Source organism: Zeus faber, assembly GCF_960531495.2.
Source record: "Zeus faber genome assembly, chromosome: 8".
Lineage (NCBI taxonomy): Eukaryota > Metazoa > Chordata > Actinopteri > Zeiformes > Zeidae > Zeus > Zeus faber.
Window position 1 is genome coordinate 9,048,786 of NC_137195.1, and position 22,466 is coordinate 9,071,251.

Sequence of the window (22,466 nt, forward strand, 5' to 3'; positions counted from 1 at the left end):
CGCAGTCACCAAACACAGGCGCGGTGAATAAATGTGTATTTCACGGAACAATAAGGTGTTATAGAAGTCGGTGCGTGGCCGGTGAATTCCCGCGGTCGTCATCTCGTGTGGCCGGGAATCGCGGCGGCGGATCGCGCAACGTGGACGACCCCGCGGTAAACACAACATTTTAACTAGTTGTGTGAAGCGTCGTGCGGATAAATAATGAAAAAAAAAGAAGATATATCCCACAATAAAGACCGAAGTGCCGTCACACGCCGGGAGGGGCGCTCCGCCCCGCGCGGCGCTCGGCGCTCCGCTCCGCGTTTTGCCTCCGCCCGCGCGCCTCAGTAAAATGGCTGTATCTCGCGGAGCCTCGTGCTGCTTGGGCTCGCGCCCTGCCTCTGCCCGGGCTCAGTAACTCCCACAACATTTACGCGTCGGATGGAGTCTGCTTAACCGGCGAACCCACCGCGGAACACCACTCGGAATGGCGGCCGGACCCGGTCCGGTTTGAGGGGGACGGGAATGAATCGGCACGGACGGTTCTAAACTATTATTCGCGTTCAATGCTAGCTAGCGATTGTGACTGACTCGCCGAGAGAGGGAGTAGAGGGGGGTGGGGGGGGGGAGAGATCATGGCCGCGCAGGTCGCCAGCGCCGCCGCCGCCGCCGCTCTCGCCACCAGCCCGCCTTCCGAACTGAAGAAGCCGGATCGGGATCCGAAGGACGAGTCGGCGGCGCCGGGGGAAAAACACGCGGCGGATAAGAAGCAACCCGGGTTGGAGAGCGGATCGCCGGGCCGCGGGGATCCACAGGACGGGGCCGAGGGTGGAAATGCAGCGGGAGGAGGAGGGGAAGCCGAGATGAAGAACGGGAACGGGAACCCGCCCCGGGCTAATAATAATAACCAGAACGATCCCGCCGGACCGGAGGGAAACAACCACCCTGGCGTGGTTCACCACCACGGCTCGGCGTTCCCTCCGCCTTCGTACGGGTACAGCCAGCACTACGGCCGGGCCCCTTTTCATCAACATGGCGGACAACAAAGCCCTGGCATGGCAGCAGCTGCGGGTCCGGCCGTGCCGTCGAGCAGCGTGATGGACCCGTATCAACCCAACTCGCACGACCACGGCTTTTCGAACCACCAGTTCAACAACTACAGTCCGTTCCCGAACAGGACTCCGTATCCCGGCCAGGGATACGGCATGAGCTCCCCGCGCAGCTCTCAGGCGCCGGGACAGCCGGCCAAGCAGCAGCAGCAGCAGCAGCAGCAGCCGACAGCGATGGCTGGATCTTACAATAATCAGAGATATAACATGGGGAACCCGCAGCCCACCTCCACCCCGACACTTAACAAACTCCTCACCTCCCCCAGCTCCACCCGGGGGTACCCCAACTACCCATCCGGGGAGTATACGAGTCCAGAAGGGGCCAACAAGGGACCAGCAGACCTGGGCAGCCAGTACGGAGGGAGCAACCCGGGCTGGCAACAAAGAACCCACCACCCGTCGCCCGTGAGCCCGGGGAGCGCGGGGCAGCCGCTGGGTAGAACCCAGGTAAAAACACCCGGGTTCTACTGGTGATTCGCAGGAACACCGTGTGCGATTCATTGCGTCTTCTCTCCACTCACAGCCCGTCCACAACGTAGCAGGCCAGCCATTGTCTATTGGTGGTTCGCAAAGACTCTAAAATGGCTGCCTCCCTTGTTTTTCCCCCCTCTCCCTCTCTCCGACAACGGTCTTTACCGACGAACGCGGCGTTTGGTTCCTTTCTAGAGGGCATACGTTAACGACGAGGGTGTAACTCGATCGGGCCGTTTAAAATCGAGCGAACAACCTTCACGGGGGCCCCGAGAAGGCCCCGACTTCGCACGGGGTGCTGCCGCTAATACACCGTAGGGCAACGGACCGCATGCACGCAGGCTCCGAATGGCGTTTAAATGTCCACTATTCCGCCGTCGGTGCGTGTACGCGGTGTGATTTGGTCCCAGTTTGGGGCTTTACCGGGACCGTCGAATCCTCGCCGGTGTAAAACATCGAACACGTCGATCAATTTGATCGCATTTTTTTTTTTTAATTACAGTGAACGAGCCCATACGGTGAATCCGGGTGTGTATTATTAGGGTTCGGTCCGTGCCGATTAAAAAAAAAAAAGAAGAATGAAAATAAATTATGAATTATTGGGGTTTATGAATTATGATCGGGGGGGGGGGGGGTTTGATCCGCGGTATCCGTCTCTGGCGGGCCGCGCGTCGATCGTGCGGTGGGAGCCGCGGAGTGCGCATCGCTTTGCTCTGGGATTTGAATTGTGGAGGTAAAAATCCTTCTGTCAAAGCCACGACACAGTTGGTCTTGGCTTGACACGCGAGCTCAAATCTGATTGGCTCCGCATCCGGTGCTCGTGGCCGTTAATAATTACATGTGATGCGAGAGAGAGGGCCCGGCTTGATAACGATCTCGCACACACGCACACACACGCCGTTCACTCATCGCAGCTCACCACACTTATTACTATTTCACCCAGATTCTCGGTTTACTGTCCCACCCCCCTCCCCTCTCCCCCCCTCTGACACGCCGGTCAGTTTTTGTGAGATTTCCATCCCCATCAGGCATATTCTCGAGTTTCTGGGTGCCGTTGTTTGTTTGTCCACCCATCCATCCATCCATTTATTTGTTTGTTTTCTTTTAAATTTTGCTTATCTTGAGCATCCCACGTCATCCACTACAACTGGTGCGACTTTGAAAAAGGGGTACACATTGGTCGCTCAATTATGAGGCTGCACAGTGCAGAGGTTGTAACTTCTGGCCTAAAATTCTCCTCTGGAAAAGAGCGTGGCGTGCCTCAATCATGGTGTTGATCTTCCATTAAAAAAATATCGTGACTATATTAATACGCAAAGCGGCATCGTAATTAATTTCCCTTTTTCCCTCTGGTACTTGATAGCGATCAAGTTATGGTCAGAGACTATTATCTGGGTCTTGTCGTAGGTTCTTAATTGTCTGGGATCTGCCTGGTAACCAAAGGCAAATTTGAGCGCTGCCCGTGGGAGTGTTGCTGTGTCTGGCATGCCACAGAAGTTTGCGCTGTGAGTGCAAATAATTCCCTCTAACCCTCCCCTCAAGCCAATCAGAAGGCAGTCCACCATCTCTCACCAGCCAAGGGAGTTTCCTCTCTGTCTTATGCAGATTAGCCATGTGCTGTCCTTATTTATTTCATTTTATTATCTTTGATCTGGGAAATGTCAGTAAGACGCTTTGCATACCATTTGTAAAGGCCATTGTTCGGGCTGAGAAGTCTCCCCTCAAAGCGCTGCACACAAATGGGAAGTCCCTTTTGCTGTGAATTCCAGAGAAAACACACAGTACTCAACTGGATGGTTGACTTGAAAAATATTTTTGATAAAGGTTAATTTTACCTGGCCATTTATTATTTTGTTGTTGAATACTGTACAGTATAGACATCGGGAATGTAAGCGCAGCTGGTAGACTAGGACCCAAGTCCAGTCAATTAAGTAGTTGCTTTAGGTACAGGGGAAAGTTTTGGTTTTTTTTCTTTGTTTTTTTAATTTGTATTTTTATTTTTATTTTTCCCAGCTGTAGTTCAGTAATGTAAATTATGACTGTACATTTCATGGTTACTTGATGGTCTTGAAATGGCCTAGTACTGTCAGGCTGCCGCTGAGGTTCTCCCTCCCTTTCTGGTGTCATTCATTCAGAGCCAAAACTGCCGTCTCTGTAGAGGAAAAAAGGAAAGCAAGCTTGGACCAGAATCAAAACAGAAGCACAGCTGGGATATGTTTAAGATTGGGCAGGCTGCCCCCCATTCTAGTGTGTGTTTATATATAATATATATAATTGCGTGGGAAAGACATTTCCTCTTCCTCATACATGTACCTTCCCTTCACCCCTCGTGTCACGAAAGAAATTTAGTTTTATATATTTTTCTATTTTTTACCTAAAAAAAAAAATAGTTCAAAGTTGGTCTTGCTTAATTTAAGTTGTTTCAAATTATTGTCTGGATCTTTTCCAAGATTATTATTATTTTTTCTCATCGTTGTGGAGGAAAGTTCATACACCTCTGAACTCTAGATTCCTTATCAATTGCACCATTCTCCGTTTATGCGATTGTTTATATTTACTTCCTATCTTTACAACTGTGTTATAGCTTTACATGTCTGTTCTCAAAACAACTAGTGTGTATGCTGTCAGCAGGAGAGAGCATGGACACATTTGTATTACGACGTATCAGTGACTTATTCTAACTTTTTTTTTGTCCTATGGAGATCTAATTTTGTGACTGAATAGTATGAAGCTACTTTGAACCTTTTTTCATGAAAATATACTCTTTAGTTCTGAGAAATGAGAGACAAAAACTTTCATTTTTAATTCAACATTCTTAAACTATATTTTCTCCTTCCACAGCCGCCTGGTCCTATGGACCCAGTGGGGAAGATGAGGGCTCAGCCTTATGGAGCAGGCACCCCATACTCTCAGCAGCCTCAGCAGGGGCCTCCCGCAGGTCCGCAACAGGGGCCAAGTTTTCCTGGCCAGGGTTACGGCCCTCCAGGTCCCCAGAGATACCCAGTGGGAATACAGGCCCGTGCTCCTGCAGGCATGGGAGCGTTGCCTTATGGGCCGCAGGTAAACAAATGTCCATGTTATATTATATCGCCCTAATCCCCTTTTTCTCTAATGATTCACTGAGTGTGTGATTGTTTCTACTCAGATGGGGTCCTATGGACAGCAGGGACCAGGGGGCTATGGCCCTCAGAGCCAGGGGCCCTACTACGGCCAGCCCGGCCAGCCGCCTCACCCCAGCCAGCAGCAAACTCCCTACGTCCAGCCTCCACCTGGACAGCAAGGCGGGCAGACATCTTACCCCGGGCAACCCCATCCTCTGCCGAGTTCTGCTCCTCACGGCCAGGGAGCACCATATCAGCAGCCCCACATGCCCCCGCAGTCCCAGGGGCCATTGCCAGGCTCGTCCCAATTGCCACCGCAGTCTCAGCCACCTTATTCCCAAGCTTCGGTGCCTCAGTCCGGCCAGTCTGCTTACCCCCAGCAGCAGCAGGGGCCTCCAGGCCAGCCCCCGCAGACCAGTTCCCAGGCTCCACCTGGGCCCCAGAACCAAGCCAACTATGCCGGATCCACGCAGGGGCCACAGCAGCCCTCCACACAGCAACACCCGCCCACTCAGCCACCGCAGCAGCCGGCGGGACATGGCCAGCACCCCCAGGGGCCGCCGAAAGCGTACCCCCAAAACCCTCCTCCTCAGCAGCAGCAGCAGCAGCAGCAGCAGCAGCAGCAGCAAGCACAACAGTCACCTTTCCAGCGCTTTCCTCCACCCCAACAGCAGCAGGTACTTTCTTCTGTGATGTCCTTTAGTCTTAAATCCCTTTCTGTGCAGGTGTGTGCACGCCCTAGAGCTCCTGTGTCTCTGGCTCTACAGTTCAGTGCATGTTCCGTTGTGTCTTTTTAGGAGGTATCCCAGGACTCATTTCAGTCCAGTGCCCCTTCATCCACTCAGCCCAAAGCTGGCTCAGAGGATACTCAAGGCCGCCCTTCCAGCCTTCCGGTCAGTTCAGCCTGTTATTTTGCTGCTGGGTTGTAGGAAGGCCTTTAGGATAACCCCCCCCCCCCCCCCCCTTTTTTTTTTAATCTTTATTTTTTTACAATTATATTTAATTCAATACCACAGGGTACCAAGGGTCACACGCACCTTTTGGCCAGAAATTCTATTTCCCAGTTACTTATTTCAAACACTTCACAATACTGATATAATTCCTCAAAAACTGACCTACTGTAAATGGAAGGGGGTTTAAAGAATAATCAATATCAATGAGGTCCATTATTTTTTTGTTTTCTATTATTAAATTACTTTCAACAAACATTGGATAGCCCGATATCTTGCCACCTGACACAGAGCTGCTGTGCTAAAACTCGCGAGCGGTTTCATTTCCTTGGTGGTCTTTCTTTTTCCAGGCTTCTTGGTGTGCAACTGGAGGAGTAAAGGGCGAAATGCAATGCGTCTGCAGCTCAGTACAAAAAGGCTGTGAAAATTACTATTAGAATCTGAAATGTGTGTGTGTGTGTGTGTGTGTGTGTGTGTGTGTGTGTGTGTGTGTGTGTGTGTGTGTGTGTGTGTGTGTGTGTGTGTGTGTGTGTGTGTGTGTGTGTGTGTGTGTGTGTGTGTGTGTGTGTGTGTGTGTGTGTGTTGTTGTTGGAGTCACATGGCAAGGCTGCTGCTACATGCTGACTCAGCTTACATCCCACAAACCTTGGTAACCATGACAACCCCGAGCACTAATGTGTGCTCTTTATTTATTTATTTATGTTCTCGGGGAAGATAAATAAGGACAAAAGCCTCTGGGTCTTTGCGTGAGTTTTGGTTCAGTTTATCTGCCATTTGTTTGGAAAGCACTTTGAAGACGTGCCATTATTCCTAAACTGAAACCACCGCTGGGGTTGCCAAGTCTAAAAAAGGCACGTATCAAATTGTTTGGAAACCGCTGAATTATACTTGCATCCAGTCTGTTTTAACGAAGCCCGGCGGCAAACAAACTGTAGTGACTTGTTTTATTTCTTTGCAAACTGGCGTCTTTATTTATTTTATTTATCCTGACCACTCCGCCGCTCTATCATGGTTGTGTGTTTTAGGATCTGTCGGGGTCCATCGACGACCTACCCACCGGCACCGAGGGCGCCCTGAGTCCCGGCGTGAGTACGTCCGGGGTGTCGAGCAGCCAGGGAGAGCAGAGCAATCCGGCCCAGTCGCCCTTTTCCCCGCACACCTCGCCCCACCTGCCGGGCATCCGCGGGCCGTCGCCCTCCCCGGCCGGGTCGCCCGCCAGCGCCGGCACCGCCCGCACGGGGCCCCTGTCGCCTGCCAACATGCCAGGTGGGGTCCAATCCCTCACACAATAAAAGAGACACATTAGCCTGTGACAGCCCTGTAAAATGTATAATGTGTACACACACACACACACACACACACACACACACACGCACCTGTGTGTGTATGTTCCTTTCTTCTTTTTATTTTTTTGTTTCCAGTACACACTGGCTGCAGAAACCTTTGTTCGTTCCACCATTGTTTTATTTTGTGGCCATCCAAGGAAACTGAAGTGTACCCCAGTGGTACATCTTATTATTATGGATGTGGATTATTTGGTTATTGTTAAGGTAGAAGCGAAAATGCAGCAGCGTATTTCAGAACGACTTTTCGTAGGAATGTTTGAGTTTAGAGAAGAAACGTGGTCATATATATCTTCGGTTTAGGAGCGTTCATCCCTCTGCCTTGGACGGGTAAAAGAAAAAAGGCTGAAAAGTCAGACAATCCTACAGTCGACTTAAGTTTTAGACGTGCATGTGACTCAGATGAGGTGTTTGTAAAACAAAGAGGGTGCAGTCAGACGTTGTGGGCGCATATTGTTTAGGTTTCTGTCATTTAGATCTTTGAACCTGATCTCTCAGGTTCTTTAAACAGCCAAGTCCATCCTGTAGATGTGCCACATTTGTTTTGCTCTGTAGTTCTGTATCTGGGGCTTGACCAAATTCACTGTAAATTTTGCTCAATTTCACAGACATAGATACTCAACAATAATTGATAAGATGATTAAATTAGACTTTTTAAGCACACGCAGTCAGACCAAACCGTTCTCACCACACGCCGTGATGTCACATCCGGTGCCCGGTGTTTTATGTTGACATCCAACGACGCCATTGTTAAGACTTGTGTGAGACTTAACACGCGCTTTACAGTGTTTAAAATAATTTCATATACATTGACAAAAAAAACTGCCAGAATGGTGTGCGGACAAGACCGCGGGTCCTTATACCCACAGAGATGAGAACAACTGTCGTATACGCATCACGTAGATGAACGCCCTCGCTGTTTGTTGTCGTCAATGTTATTTTTCTGGAGGACTTCCTGCTGCTGCTTCCAGCTCCGGCCGCGCATAGAAACGCGCAACTCGGCATGATGGCGCTCGGTGCTTCACACGTGTTGTCACTTTTTTTTTACATTTTTTTTCCCCTCCTCATGGCAAATTGTCAATTACACGGGAAGAGGCAGATTTCACAGTCTGTGCCGCGATTTTCACACCAGTGAATTCGGTAGGGCCCTCCCTATATCTCAAGAGGTAAAACAAATTGTTGACAGATATCTGCACCTCCCTAAAAACAACCTTCTAATTTAGGTGATTATTTGTCATACATGGCAAAAAAAAAAAAAGACGTCTGCAACGCTGTTCACTGTGATGGAATGATGAATATGTTCCGAACCATTTTGTTCATTCTAAAGCGGGGCGGGGGGTTGATATAAAAGCGGGAGAATTGTGTGCAATACCCAGTTTGTGGTTTATTTGCTAAAATATTTATGCCACTTGTATTCTCTAGGTACAACAAGACAAAGGTTTCAAAACAAAAGGTCTATATGTAAACAAGATGAGAAATCAGGAGTGACATTTTAATAGCCACAAACATAGTTGAAGTCAATTAAAATGGGCTTGGAAGCTGTAATAATGCCTCACGGGAGGAGATGGAGATAATCAGTCATTCAGAGAGAATCTTTTTGGATTAATTATTAGGACACACTGTCCTCGGGAGAAGTGAGCATGGACTTGTTTCATTCGAACCGTGTTTCCTCTATGTGGTTGGACCTTGGATGTCCTGTGTGATTCGAACATTGCAACAGGTATGCGGTTTGATTCCCGCTGTGGTTCGTCACTTCTGGCACACTAAAGAAGGACTTGTCGCCCAAGTCCCTAATAATTATTAACAATCCAAATGAATTATTAAAACATTCTCAATGGGAGTGTTGTCTCGGATTCTTGGTTGTCCTCTACATCACACCATCGTCACGCTTTGTAAGCTGCTCTTAAAGGTGATTGTCCACCCATCTACATGCTAAGACGGGAATACTTGCTTCCCTGCCGAAAAGTGTGCGTTTGTCCCTGGTGCTAAACTAATTTCATCCTTGCTATGAATGGCAAATTAGTAAGGTAAAAAGGCTTTCACCTTTTCAGCACCCACAATAATCTTACTTGAATGATCTATGCCCGTGTAGGTACCCAGATGCCGCCTAGGCCATCAAGCGTGCAGTCGGATGGGAGCCTACATCCCTCCATGAGCCAGTCTCCGATGGCCCAGGACAGAGGTACGCTGCACTTCTCCCTTGCCAGTTTTCTGACGTTGTCTTCCGATTCCTTCTTGTTTTAATCTTCTACACTCTTCTTCTCCCTCGCCAGGGTTTATGCAGAGAAACCCTCAGATGCCTCCGTACGGGTCCCCACAGTCTGCCTCTGCACTGTCGCCGCGGCAATCTTCCGCCGGACAGATGCATCCTGGAATGGGCCCCTATCAGCAGAACAACTCCATGGGTGCCTATGGGCCCCAAGGAGCTCAGTATGGGCCTCAAGGTGTGTTTTTGAATGCAAGTCGCTAGAAAGGATTTGTGTGGGCTGTCACAATTTGTCTTGTTCTTTTGGATTAAAATTGTGTGACTATATCAAGTTATTGGAATGAATGCCTCGTTATGGAACCACAACTGCCGACAATGTCTCCATATAATGATGGAGTTTTGTATTTTTCACACTCGACTTTACAGGAATACTGAACTATATCTGGTTCATGCATCTTATTAGCCAAATCTATGGAATATGTCTCTCTTCCTCGTAGCAATTCAATTCTGTCGTCGGTCCCTCCCTGTGACTCTAGTGCAGCTATTTATAGTTGTGAAGCAGAGAGTCAGCTGACGTAGCAGAGCCTCCTGTCAGTAGAGCTGCGAGCGTGACGGGGGCTCGCTGTTCAGGGTGCATAACTTTTGACTGCAAACTCACTGTCAGACTAAATGACAGTCTCTCGCTGCGCGTCTGAAAAGGCCTCTCGCTCCAGGATCTATGAACTTACTTCTGCGTGTTTAAATGAAGTGGGTCTCCTGCTTTTTCAGCAAATGCAGCTGTCACACTTGGCTCGTACTTTCTGTGAAAAATATACCGTTGCGTATTTTTGACGTCGAGATTTTTAATTCTCAGGTTACCCCCGACAACCTGGCTATGGTAACATGCCTAATGCCAACTACCCTGGGCCCGCCATGGGTCCCATGAACACCATGCCTGGTCAAGGTGGAGGGCCACCCTATGCAGGAATGCCTCCTGGCAGGATGGCCCCGGGCCAGATGGGGACGCGTCCCTACGGCCCTAACATTGGTCCCAACATGGGCCCAAACATGCCTCCTAACATGGGCAACATGCCACCTCAGGTGGGCTCAGGGATGTGCCCTCCACCTGGCCTGAACAGGAAGGCCCAGGACGCTGCAGCCATGCAGCACGCTTCCTCCAACTCCATGCACAACAGGTGGGTTTACAAGTTGGTGCCTTAACAAGCTTAATGAAGGTTGATTTCTTATGAATGGCTATTTATTGAGATAATAGTGTGAAAGTACTCGGCTTAACACTGTTTCACTGTTCACACTTTCTTCCCGTGTCACATTCAGAGACTGATTCAATACATTAACACGTGAAATGAATGCTTTGTTCTGTATCTACAACATTTACTTTGATTTCATTCAATCAATAATTAAATTTAATTCAAATAATTACCAATTCCTTAAAGTTGATAGTTCTTCTTCCTGTGTCTAAAGTTCTGATGTATTGTCACTCCTCAGGATGCCTGGCTACCCCAGCATGTCTCCAGGCATGATGGCCTCTGGCCCTCCCTACGGCCCCCCCATGAACAACATGTCTGCCATGATGAATGCGCAAGGTGGTCCGCCTTTCCCCCTAGGGCCAAACATGGCTAACAACTCCACTGGCAAGTTCCATTCAAAAGACGGCAGCAAATATGCACCTCATCCGATGTCCAAAAACAATGTTAACTCTGCGTAACGAAACCCCTGTCTGTCTAGGTATGGTCCCCAGTCCAGAAATGAACAATAAGATGAACAACAAGGTGGATGGGAGTGTGACGCCTAAACCGGAACCCAAATCAAAGGTAATCAGCTTGATCAGATGTGGCCAACCAAAATTATTTTAAAAGTATATATTTACCATTTTTAAAATATAGTTTCCTGAAGTAAGCCTTTATTTGCTGCTTTTCTTTTCTCATCATAGCCCTCAGTTAAAACTAGGGTTGGCTGCTGCTGCTCGAGGTTCTAATTACAAGCTTTGTTCCTCACGCACTCTTTTACACTGAACAGAAGTCAAATTCGTCCACAACTACCAATGAGAAGATAACCCGCTTGTACGAGCTGGGACCTGAGCCCGAGAGGAAGATGTGGGTGGACCGCTACTTGGCCTTCATCGATGAGAAAGCCATACCAATGACCAACCTCCCCGCCGTGGGCCGCAAGCCCCTGGATCTCTTTAGGCTCTACATGTCGGTCAAAGAAATTGGAGGCATGACGCAGGTGAGCGTCGATGCACTTGCACTGAAAATATCACATAGTGGTTTGTTTGCGGCTCTTTTTGCACCTCCCTCCTCATCATATCTCTGTCTCTCAGGTAAATAAGAACAAGAAATGGCGTGAGTTGGCCACTTCCTTGAATGTGGGCACCTCCAGCAGTGCCGCCAGCTCTCTGAAGAAACAGTACATCCAGTGTCTCTACGCCTTCGAGTGCAAGATCGAGCGCGGCGAGGACCCCCCTCCGGAGATAATCACGGACAACAAAAAGAACCAGACCCCCAAGATCCAGCCTCCCTCTCCAGGTTAGATATTGCACACGTTTAAAGGATAGATTCTCTGTTTTCCAACCCATGTCTTATTGATACGTCGGTTCCCCATGATTTCCGACTGTTCGTAGCACGACCTCGCTCAAAGCTTTACTGTTGAGAAATGTGTCGCTCTGCTGCAGCTTCACGCTGTGCTTCAATAGAGTCCAAGGGGGCTAAACTTTTAACCCTTAAACACTAAATCTAATTTTCTAAAATGGGAAACTGTTACTGCCCGACATTGGAGTCACACGTGTCTTAATGTGTTTTTATTTTCACGTCTTGAATAACGGTGATATCGGGGCTAAAGTTGGCGCAACTTCCTTTTTCTAGTCTCCTCCGCTAGTGCAGATGCATGCAAAAACCTGGTGAAATGCACAGTTTGCAAATCTTTTTTTGTTTTCAGTAGTTAAAAAAAACATTGCTTAAAAAACATTGCTGTGAGAGTTTTCAAAAATTTGCACACTTTTTTTTTTTTTTTTTTTTTTTTTTTTCCTTCTTTGTTTTACAACTTCACACTTTGCTCCATTGGGCTGCATTTACTCTCAGAAGTTGCAGCAGTTTCTCAATATTAAAGGATTCAGTGAGGTTGTGCTGTGAGTGATGTAAACCAAACATTTAAATAACGTCTGAGATGAAAGATGACTTTTTGAATGTGCACATGCTTTCTTTAACCCTGCTGAATATGATGTCTGCTGAATTTCCATGTCATTAAAGCCATGTACCATGTCTGTCTGCCCCCTTTCTTATTCCAAACTGAAGCGTCCCTCTGCTCCACAGCTGGGTCGGGGTCTCTGCAGGGTCCGCAGACGCCCCAGTCCACCAGCTCATCTATGGCGGAGGGGGGTGACCTCAAACCTCCCACCCCAGCTTCCACCCCTCACAGCCAGATGCCCCCCATCCCACCCGGGGCCAGGTGAGTCTCTTAATTTTTCGTCTTTTCATAGCATTTTGGGAGATAAAAGATTGAAAAAAACAAAACAAAACCCCACACAATTAAGGCTGGCATTTCTTTCACTTCCGGTAACTCTGATTCTCTGATCTCTCCGTGTCTGCTTCTCCGCCAGGAGCAGTGTTAACCTGCAGGACCCGTTCTCTGAAGGGAGTGACCCGGCCTTCCCCAGGAGGAACATGACTCCCAACTCTGCCTACCAGTCTGGCATGAGCACGCCGGAGATGCAGGGGCGCATGGGCCCCTACGAACCAAACAAGGATCCTTTCGGTGCCATGCGAAAAGGTGTGTGGGTGTGTGGGTGGGCGATGCACCATGATGATAATTCAACATGACCCTGGAAATGAAAAACAAGAAATAGCGGGAAAAATTTGAGTAGTTCACACACCAGTGCATTGATTTCTAATCTGACTGTATTTATGTATTTTTAGTTGGGGAACAGTTTCTTCCTGCTAGCCAAGTCCCAAACAGCGGTGTGGGGGATCAGCAGCAGCAGCAGCAGCAACAACAGCAGCAGCAGCAGCAGCAGCAGCAGCCGCCGCCTCCGCAACCAGGACAACAGCAGCAGCAGCCTCCGTTCAACAGAGGGCCTCCAGGGGCCATGGGAAATATGCCCATGGGGCCCAGACAGCAGTACCCCTATGGACCAGGCTTCGACAGGAGGTGAGAATGACCGACTGATAGGTTAGGTGTGAGTGTGTGTGTGCATGAAAAAAATAATATATACAGATAGATGGGTATTTTATTTATCCCTGAAGGAAAATTGCAATGTCTGCACAGCTCACATCAACACAATGGGCAAAACTATGGTGGCCCTGAGAGCTCAACACACTGCAACTTAAAACACATGCAAATAGACAAAACAAAATTAAACAAATAAACAGCAAACACAACCGCAAAACCACATTACGGAAGTGAGCCACACCGGATGCACAGATTTATCTGCAATAAAAGATAATAAACTAAATTATTTGGTGTCTGTTATTATACACTACTCACAAAAAGTAAGGGATATTTGGCTTTCGGTTGAAATTTTTGGAAAATGTAAAAAGTTCACGCTACAGTGATATATCATGAAAGTAGGGCATTTAAAGTAGAAGCATGCAATGGTGATTTCCTCATCTCAAATAATTTATTGAAACAAAAGCCAACAACAGCGGTGGGTGCACCACAACAAAAAATGTCGATGTCTCAATAACTTGTCATGTGCCCTTGAGCATCAATTACAGTTTGACAACGACGTCTCATGCTGTTCACAAGTCGAGTTATTGTCTGCTGAGGCATGGCACCCTACTCTTCTTGAAGGGCGGCCCTCAGGTCATTGAGGTTCTGGGGTACAGAGTTACGAGCCTGCACACGGCGACTCAGCTGATCCCATAGGTTTTCTATGGGATTCAGGTCTGGAGAAAGTGCAGGCCACTCCATTTGAGGTGCCCCAGGCTCCAGCAGCCGTTCCCTAATGATGCCACCTCCATGAGCTGGAGCATTGTCGTCCATGAAGATGAAATGAGGCCTGTGTTGTTCATGCAGGGGCACAATGACTGGATTAATGATGTTATTCAGGTCGTATGGGCTTGTCACTGTACCATTCACAAAGTGTAGGGCTGTTCTGTATTGACTAGACACACCTGCCCACACTGTAACACCACCACCACCAAAGGCTCATCTGGTGACAACAGTGACTGATGCATAGCGCTCTCCTTGACGTGTCCAACATCGTTGGCGGCCATCATTTCTGCTCAACGTGAATTGACTTTCATCAGAGAACAGCACTGAGGCAACTGGTCCCTCATCCAGCGTAAATGCTCCTTGGCCCCTGCAAGACGACGATGCCTGTGCCTGGTGGGTGGTCATGTAGCCTTGCAGGATGTCTAGCACGCAGACCACGCTGATGTCAACCGTTTTGAATGGTCTGACGTGACACTTGGGTGCCTCTCACTTACCTTAAATGTGCCTGGAGTTGAGTGGCATCATCATCCGGTTCCGCAGGGCACTGTTCACAATGAAGCGCTCATTAGTGTGGGATGTGGCCAAAGGACGTCCACTTCTATGCCTTTCTGTGACTCTTCCAGTCTCTGTATCTCCGTTGCAACCTGCTGGTGACACTCTGTGACACTCTAAGCTCAGTGGCCACTTCCCTCTGAGAACATCCTGTTTGAAGCCTCGCTATGGCGAGGTACTGTTGATCAGTTGTTAGGTGTCGTCTCGGTCTCATGATGTCAAAATGTGAACAGCATGATAAAGAGGACTGTTTCAATACCAATTCTAATTGAACCAGGAAATGTATTGGTTGATTCATTGATCAAACACCTGTTGTGAATTTTGCCGTTCAGCTCCTTGTTAGAGAACGGCAAGTTGTGCAAAAATTACTGAAACATTGAACAGTTGGACATGTGCATTCAAAAGTTTAGAGAAGGTCAAATTAAGTTCACCTGTAAAGGTTATAGTGCATTTTAGGTTCATCCTGAAATTTCACCCGAAAGCCGAATATCCCTAACTTTTTGTGAGTAGTGTATATAAAAATGTATATGTAAGTAACATCCTAGAGCCGCAGCTATTACCAGACTGACCGGACCAAGAAAGCGCACCGTGTCCAAATCCTCCATCTGCTTCCTCCATGCAATTAATAAATAGAAAAAAACAACTTTTATATCAGTCCGAAGTTTTTATTTAAGCCATTTAAGTGTGATGTTCCACAGGAAACAGCATCTACCGACTCTGTGACAGCGTGGCGAAGTTAGCGAACGGTTCCAATTGTTTGGGTGAACGAACTGAACCGAATCACTTCCTGAAGCGATCCGTTTATCCGTCAGTTCAGTTGAGCTCAGTCAGTGGCGAGTGAACCTGATTCGGAATCATGTTCACAGTGATGGAGTCGGTAGATGCTGTTTTCTGTGGAACATCGCACTTAAATAACTTAATTATAAACTGTGGATTAATATAAAAGTTGTTTTTTTTTTTCTATTTATTAATTGCATGGGGGAAGCAGATGGAGGATTTGGATGCAGTGGTCTCACTTGGTCTGGTGATAGTTGTGGCTCCAGGTTAAGTATAAATTCTTATGAAATTATAGAAACAAAATTATTTAGTTTAATATATTTTATTGCAGATAATTCAGTGCTTCTGGTGTGGCTCACTTCCGTAGTCGTGTGGCCCCAATTCTGTAATCTGGTTTTATGGTTGTGTTTTCTGTTTTCCGTTATTTGCTTGTGTTTTGTCTATGTGCATGTGTTTTCTTTAGTTGCAGTGCAGTGAGCTCTCAGGGCCACCATACAAAACAATAACGCAATATGGTGATAAAATAAGAACATGTAAAAAGAAAATGCCAATATTTGGAAAACAACAATAAACCTAATAGTTAACCGTACACAACAAAAATCTGGCAATATGCACTAAACCAACAGATATAACCTACAAATACTAGGAAAAAATAAAGTGTGTGTGTGTGTACCCTGCTGAAAGACTGTTTTTACTATATAAAGTTGCTTTGTGGGGTTCATTTCATATTGGTTAAATAAACCGCAGTTTTGGGTGAAACTAGGAACAACAGCAAAAATGAAGAGATTCATTTCTTAATAACTGGCCTTCTCTTCTGGTCTGTTTAGTTTAAACTGCTCTGTCAGATTACCCTGGAAATTCAACATTTGAAATCACCATAAATTTGCCAATTTTCCTTGCTTTTGTCATTGATATATAAATTAGGTTGGCGTCAATAGTTCAATGCTGAACATAAACAAGTGGACTGTAATTCACCAGCAGGTTAGCTTTGCTGGTGTCAATTGTTCAATTTGGTGTTTCTTTGGAAGTTCACTTCGCCCGGAGTTTGGTTCCAGAAGCCTTTTTTTTTTGTTTAACGTCCAATCATACACGGAGAGAAAATCACCCCGCTTATCTTTTCTGGTGCTTCCAGACCAGAGCCAGGGATGGGCCCAGAGGGCAGCATGGGATCTGGAGCTCCACAGCCAAACCCTATGATGCCTGCCAACGCCGACACGGGGATGTATTCGCCAAACCGCTTCCCGCCACAGCAGCCACGGTCAGTCCACGCTCTACTCTGGATGAGCCCTCGAATTAGAGTCCAATTAGACCAGGGGTGTCAAGGATATGGCCCGAAACAAACTGACATTTCATAAGCCGTTTTTATCAGCCTGAAAAGGCATCTATGTGGGCTGCGTTAGGGCACCGAACGACCTCCAATCACAGTTTTGACAAAAATAAATCCGACCCACATGAAGTCGCATTTCGACCAATCAGGCCCACAAACTAAAATGACTGAAACTGACTGAATTAGACTCCTATTATAAAACATTTGATGTTAATATTTTTAATTAATGTGAGAGTGGGTTTATTCAGGGTTCCTAAAGTCGTCTGGAATGAAATTTGCAGTTTTTGTTAAGTCTATAGGCCTGACGCCTATTAGGACGCCTACTTAGCATGGTTTCTGACCCAGTGTTGCCTCTTTGTGCTGTCTGCAGGAGCCGTTCTGAGGAGTTATTAAAAAATAAAACTGATTTTTAAAATCCGCTTTTGTGACCAAAGTGGAAAATAATGTATCCACTTTCAATGCGAATGTTGTGAAATTTCGCCATTGCCGTGACATTCAGATGTTTGTACACATGTGATCCACAATTTGACAAAATGTAAAGTGATTGTGGTTGACTTCTAATTTGTTTCAATGCTGAATTCTGGTGCCATGAAACTTAAGCATCTTCATACTAGTATGCATCATCATCATCATGAAGCGTATGAGAAAGGTATCAAGGTAATAGTTGGGTTGACAGTGATCTTTCTGTTATAGGTGATAAACCTCAATATTGTAGTGGTTGGCCTAACCGTGATGATGTTTGCAGGCATGATTCCTATGGTAATCAGTATCCTGGCCAGGGAACGCCCCCTAGTGGCTCATACCCCAATCAGCAGCCTGGAATGTACCCACAACAACAACAACAACAACAACAACAGGTAAATAAATATCCCTCCAGTCCATAGGACATGTTTAATGCCACCACTGGGAACAATGATGGCACAGTTCAGCTGCTCAGTCATAAATTATATATTTTTCAATATGGTCTTTTAAAAATGTCGATTTTAACTTGCTTTTTATTATTGATTTTATTGCTTTTTATTTATTGATAGACATTCTAACTTGGATCTTCTCATTGGCCACCATTGTGCCTTTTCACACGTAGAATTACAAGCGGCCTGTAAATGGGGGTTACCCACCGGCAAAGCGCCATGAGGGCGAGTACAGCGGCCCCTTCCCTGGTGGACAGCAGCCTCCCCAGCAGCAACAGCAAGGCGGCTCCACTGTGCCTCCTGCAGGTCCGCCGGAGTCGTACAATCAGTACAGCGGCGGCAGCCCCTATGCTGGGCCGGATCGCCGCCCGCCCGGTCCTGCTAATCAGTTCCCATTTCCCTTTGGCCGGGAGCGGATGCAGGGCCCGACGGGGCCCAATGCTCAGCCCAGCATTCCTCCTCAGATGATGCAGTCGGGCCCCGAGGGGCCTCAGGCAGCCATGTGGCAGGGAAGGGGCGACATGAACTACCAGGGCTACCCCAACCGCCAGGGTGGTAGCGCGGGTTCAGCCCCGGGGCCAAGCTACCCGGGCATGAACCGCCCCGAGGAGATGATGTCGCCGGAACAGCGCATGAATCATAACGGCCAGTGGGGAGGTCAAATGGGTCCGAGGCAGCCGCCCTTCGGTCCCGGGGCGGCGGGTCAGCCCATGTCCCGCTCTGTGCAGCCCAACTACCAGCCGCCCCAGGGTGTGCAGAACCACATTCCACAGGTGTCCAGCCAAGCGTCCATGCCCCGCCCCCTGGAAAGCAGGACGTCGCCAAGTAAATCTCCCTACCTGCACGGGGGAATCAAGATGCAGAAGGCCGGCCCTCCAGTGCCTGCATCTCACATTGTGCCCCCCTCGGTGCAGTCCCCCCTGATACGACGAGACATGCCTTTCCCCCCCGGCTCCATAGAGGCCACCCATCCTGTCCTGAAACCCCGCCGACGACTAACCATGAAAGAAATTGGTATGACTCAAAACCCTTCGCCAAACATTCATAGCTAATTCTATGTATACATTCTATATATTGAACATGTGTATGTATTTTCACTTTAACTACGCAGGAACACCAGAGGCCTGGCGCGTCATGATGTCACTAAAGTCTGGTCTTTTGGCTGAAAGCACGTGGGCCTTGGACACAATCAACATTCTCCTGTATGACGACAACAGCATTTCCACTTTCAATCTCAACACGGTGAGTCCATGGGAAAGCAAAGCAATAATCCGGGATTTTGCCGCATTTTATTGTATGTATTTATTTTTTTACTTACTGATTCTGTTGTTTCCCGGACAGTTGCCTGGCCTGCTGGAGTTGGTGGTGGAGTATTTCAGACGGTGCCTCATTGAGATCTTTGGCATTCTGCGCGAGTATGAGGTGGGTGACCCTGGCCAGAGGACATTGATTGATCCAGCTGCCTTGAGCCGGGACTGGGACGGCACGGAAGAAGAGGATCCACGGGGGGACGACACGGAGCAGGAGGACGACGAGGAGGAGGAGGAGGAAGAAGACGGGACAAAGGAGTCGCAGCCCTGCGTTAAAGAGGAGCAGGACGACCTGGAGCCGTGCCCCGCGTCCCGGAAGGACGAGAAGGCGGAAGATGAGAGGAAGGCCAGGGGGACGTCATCCGAGCAGCCGGGCTCCTCCCTGTCCACAACTGCCCCGCAGAGACCCAAACAAGCCAGCAAGTTTGACAAGCTTCCCCTCAAGGTGGTACGGAAGAAGGACCCGTTTGTCGCCGGACGTTCCAGCTGCCGCGGTAAAGTGCAGGAGTTTGACAGCGGGCTGATCCACTGGAGTGCCGGCGGCGGTGACTCCACGGAACACATTCAGACCCACTTTGAACCCCGCGAGGACTTTATGAAACCGCTGGTGCGCGTGCCGGTCCCCCAAAGTGTCCTCAGGAGGAGAGCCCATGATGTAATTTTAGAGGAAGTCATGAAATCAACGGAGGAAGAGAAAGGGATGGACCGGGACAAAGAACAGAGTCCAAAAGAGACCTCTTCCTCGGAGGCGGCGTCGGATGACTGCAGCGCCGCAGTCGACGGCAACGAGAAGAAAACAGATGCTGAAGAAATGGAGTGTGAGAAGGAAGGGTCAAAAACCCTCCAGGAGAACAACAACGAGCTCCTCTCCTCGGTGAAAAGCGTCATGCTCCAGCGGAACCAGCGTATCGCCACCATCCTGGAGGACGAGCCCCACAGTAAAGACGAGGGTCCACTGGTGACGCTGGCGAACTGGCAGGACTCCCTCGCCAGGCGCTGCATCTGCATCTCCAACATCGTCCGCAGCCTCTCGTTCGTCCCCGGCAACGACCACGAGATGTCCAAGCACCCGGGGCTGCTGCTGCTGCTGGGCCGGCTGATCCTGCTCCATCACCGGCACCCCGAGCGCAAGCAAGCGCCGCTCACTTACGAGAAGGACGAAGAGTCTGACGAGGGGGTGGGGCAGAGGGACGAGTGGTGGTGGGATTGCTTGGAGCTCCTGAGGGAGAACACGCTGGTCACGTTGGCCAACATCTCGGGCCAGCTGGATCTCTCCCTCTACCCCGAGAGCATCTGTCTGCCGCTGCTGGACGGCTTGCTCCACTGGGCCGTCTGCCCCTCCGCCGAGGCCCAGGACCCGTTCCCCACCTTGGGTCCCCACAGCGCTTTGTCGCCCCAGAGACTGGTCCTGGAGACGCTCAGCAAGCTGAGCATCCAAGATAACAATGTGGACCTCATCCTGGCCACGCCGCCGTTCGCCCGGCTGGAGAAGCTGTACGGAACGCTGGTGCGACTGATCGGCGACAGAAAGGTGGCCGTCTGCAGGGAGATGGCCGTGGTCCTGCTCGCCAACCTCGCCCAGGGCGACAGCTTGGCGGCCCGCACCATCGCCGTGCAGAAGGGCAGCGTGGGGAACCTGCTGGGCTTTCTGGAGGACAGTCTGGCGGCGACGCAGCTGCAGCAGAGCCAGAGCTCCCTGCTGCACCTGCAGGGGATGCACTTCGAGCCCACGAGCCCGGACATGATGCGGCGAGCCGCCCGGGCACTGCACGCCTTAGCCAAGGTGGAGGAGAACCACTCAGAATTCACACTATACGAGTCCCGGCTCCTCGACCTCTCCGTCTCCCCCCTCATGAACTCGCTGGTGTCCCATGTCATCTGTGACGTACTCTTTCTGATCGGCCAGTCATGACAGCTGTAGGGAGCTGCGGCTCCACCTTCTTGGGGTTTTATCCCCCCCCCCCCCCCCTCGCCCGCGGTAACTCGGCTTGTATGTGTAAAGGGGCGGGGGAAGCTCAAGTGACTGTTTATTCTTTTTTTTGTTTTGTTTTTTTCTTTTCTTTTTTTTTTTTTTTTTGTTTTTTGTTTTAATTTATGCAAACCCTTCAGATTCCATTCTCGGAGCCCTCTCCAGCCCGTCCTCGTTCAAGGTGGAAACGTCACAGCGCTGCGATTACAGCCCAGAGAGAAGCCCACGGACACTTAACGTAACACGAATGCCAACTAGATGACCGAGCGGAACGCCGAGGTCGGGAGATTGTTCTGCACTTGGGTGGGGGTACTTTTTAAATAAAGATAAATTAATAAATACATAGCTGAAAAACAAAAAAACTGTAACCAAAGTTGCTGTCTAGTTTACAGTAAGTTTGGGAGACACGGCGTGCCCTTGCTCTCCCCTCGAGGGCGCTACGAGTCTGTGTGAGCTTGGTGTTCTGGGGTGGAGCAGACTGACAAGTGGCCTACTGGTTCTAGTTGCTGTAATTGGATTCTCACCAGTCAGCCCCACGGCAGACGACCTGCTGCCAACAGACACCTTCACCGGGGAGGCCTGTGCAGTGTGCAGTAGATTGTAGGACATTTTCTGTACCGTACTGCTCTTGAGTGTAAGCATTCTGTAAACACACACGTTACAAACACACATTCACACGCACACACACACACACACAGAAGCTGGCAATGCAGCTCTCCGAGAGTTTCAAGGTCATTTTAGTTTGTTGTTAAAGAAAAAGGCTTTCTTCCCCAAAGTATCGAGAACCTACAACACCCTTACCTCCTCTCTTTATCCCTTGATTGTATGAATACCCTTATGAAAAAATCACCTCTTAGGACTGGTTTTCAACTTCAAATACAGCGTTGCTGTGGTGTATATATGATGTTGTACATTACACTTCTTTTTCTCGGTGTCTGTCTCTCTGTCTGTGTCACTATTCTCACACTTGTTATTGGTGAAGGATTGAGGCTGACGAGCGACTTCAGTCCACGCCCACCAGGCCCGCAGATACACCCTCTCTCTCTCTCCTCCAGTCTCCACAGCTCTGTAGTTCAACAGACACGGCTCGAACCTGTTATCTCCTCGGAACAACAAAAATAAACTCTAGATGAAGTACAAATTTGACAATTTTTCTCCAGTGATATGGATTCTGCATATTTGTATTTCAGACTATGTAGCTAAGACATCCTGTAAATTCCTCCCTTTTCCTTTTTTGGCTCAATGAATATCATTTATTCAGTATGAAATCTTTATACTATATGTTCCACGTGGTAAGAATAAATGTACATTAAATCTTGGTATGTTGTTTTAATGATTTTGTTCTATAGGACTTTGTTGTTGCAGATGACTCATTTATGAACTAAACTATATTGATATGTTGACTGCAAGCTCATACCTGCTTCTGGTATTCTTCGCCTTTTTATTATCATGCTCATTCTTTTCTTCCACATTTTATTTGCCTGTGAATTAAGTTATTCCACAATAACAAACTACGTCTCTTATGTGGT

General features: G+C 48.5%; 1 protein-coding gene across 1 annotated transcript; it reads left to right on the forward strand.

Annotated features, from left to right (window-relative positions):
* Positions 1-617: 617 nt before the first annotated feature.
* On the forward strand, positions 618-22,256 carry arid1aa (AT-rich interaction domain 1Aa; the record flags this gene model as incomplete). Its single annotated transcript, XM_080005056.1, has 20 exons — positions 618-1,538; positions 4,404-4,622; positions 4,708-5,340; positions 5,461-5,556; positions 6,639-6,879; positions 9,049-9,138; positions 9,230-9,400; positions 10,016-10,337; positions 10,648-10,793; positions 10,888-10,973; positions 11,179-11,388; positions 11,483-11,687; positions 12,471-12,606; positions 12,758-12,927; positions 13,074-13,305; positions 16,553-16,678; positions 17,493-17,604; positions 17,832-18,672; positions 18,770-18,900; positions 19,000-22,256. The coding sequence occupies 20 exons, from the start codon at positions 618-620 to the stop codon at positions 20,878-20,880; spliced, it is 6,969 nt and encodes a 2,322-aa protein (XP_079861182.1). The 3' UTR covers positions 20,881-22,256.
* Positions 22,257-22,466: the final 210 nt, after the last annotated feature.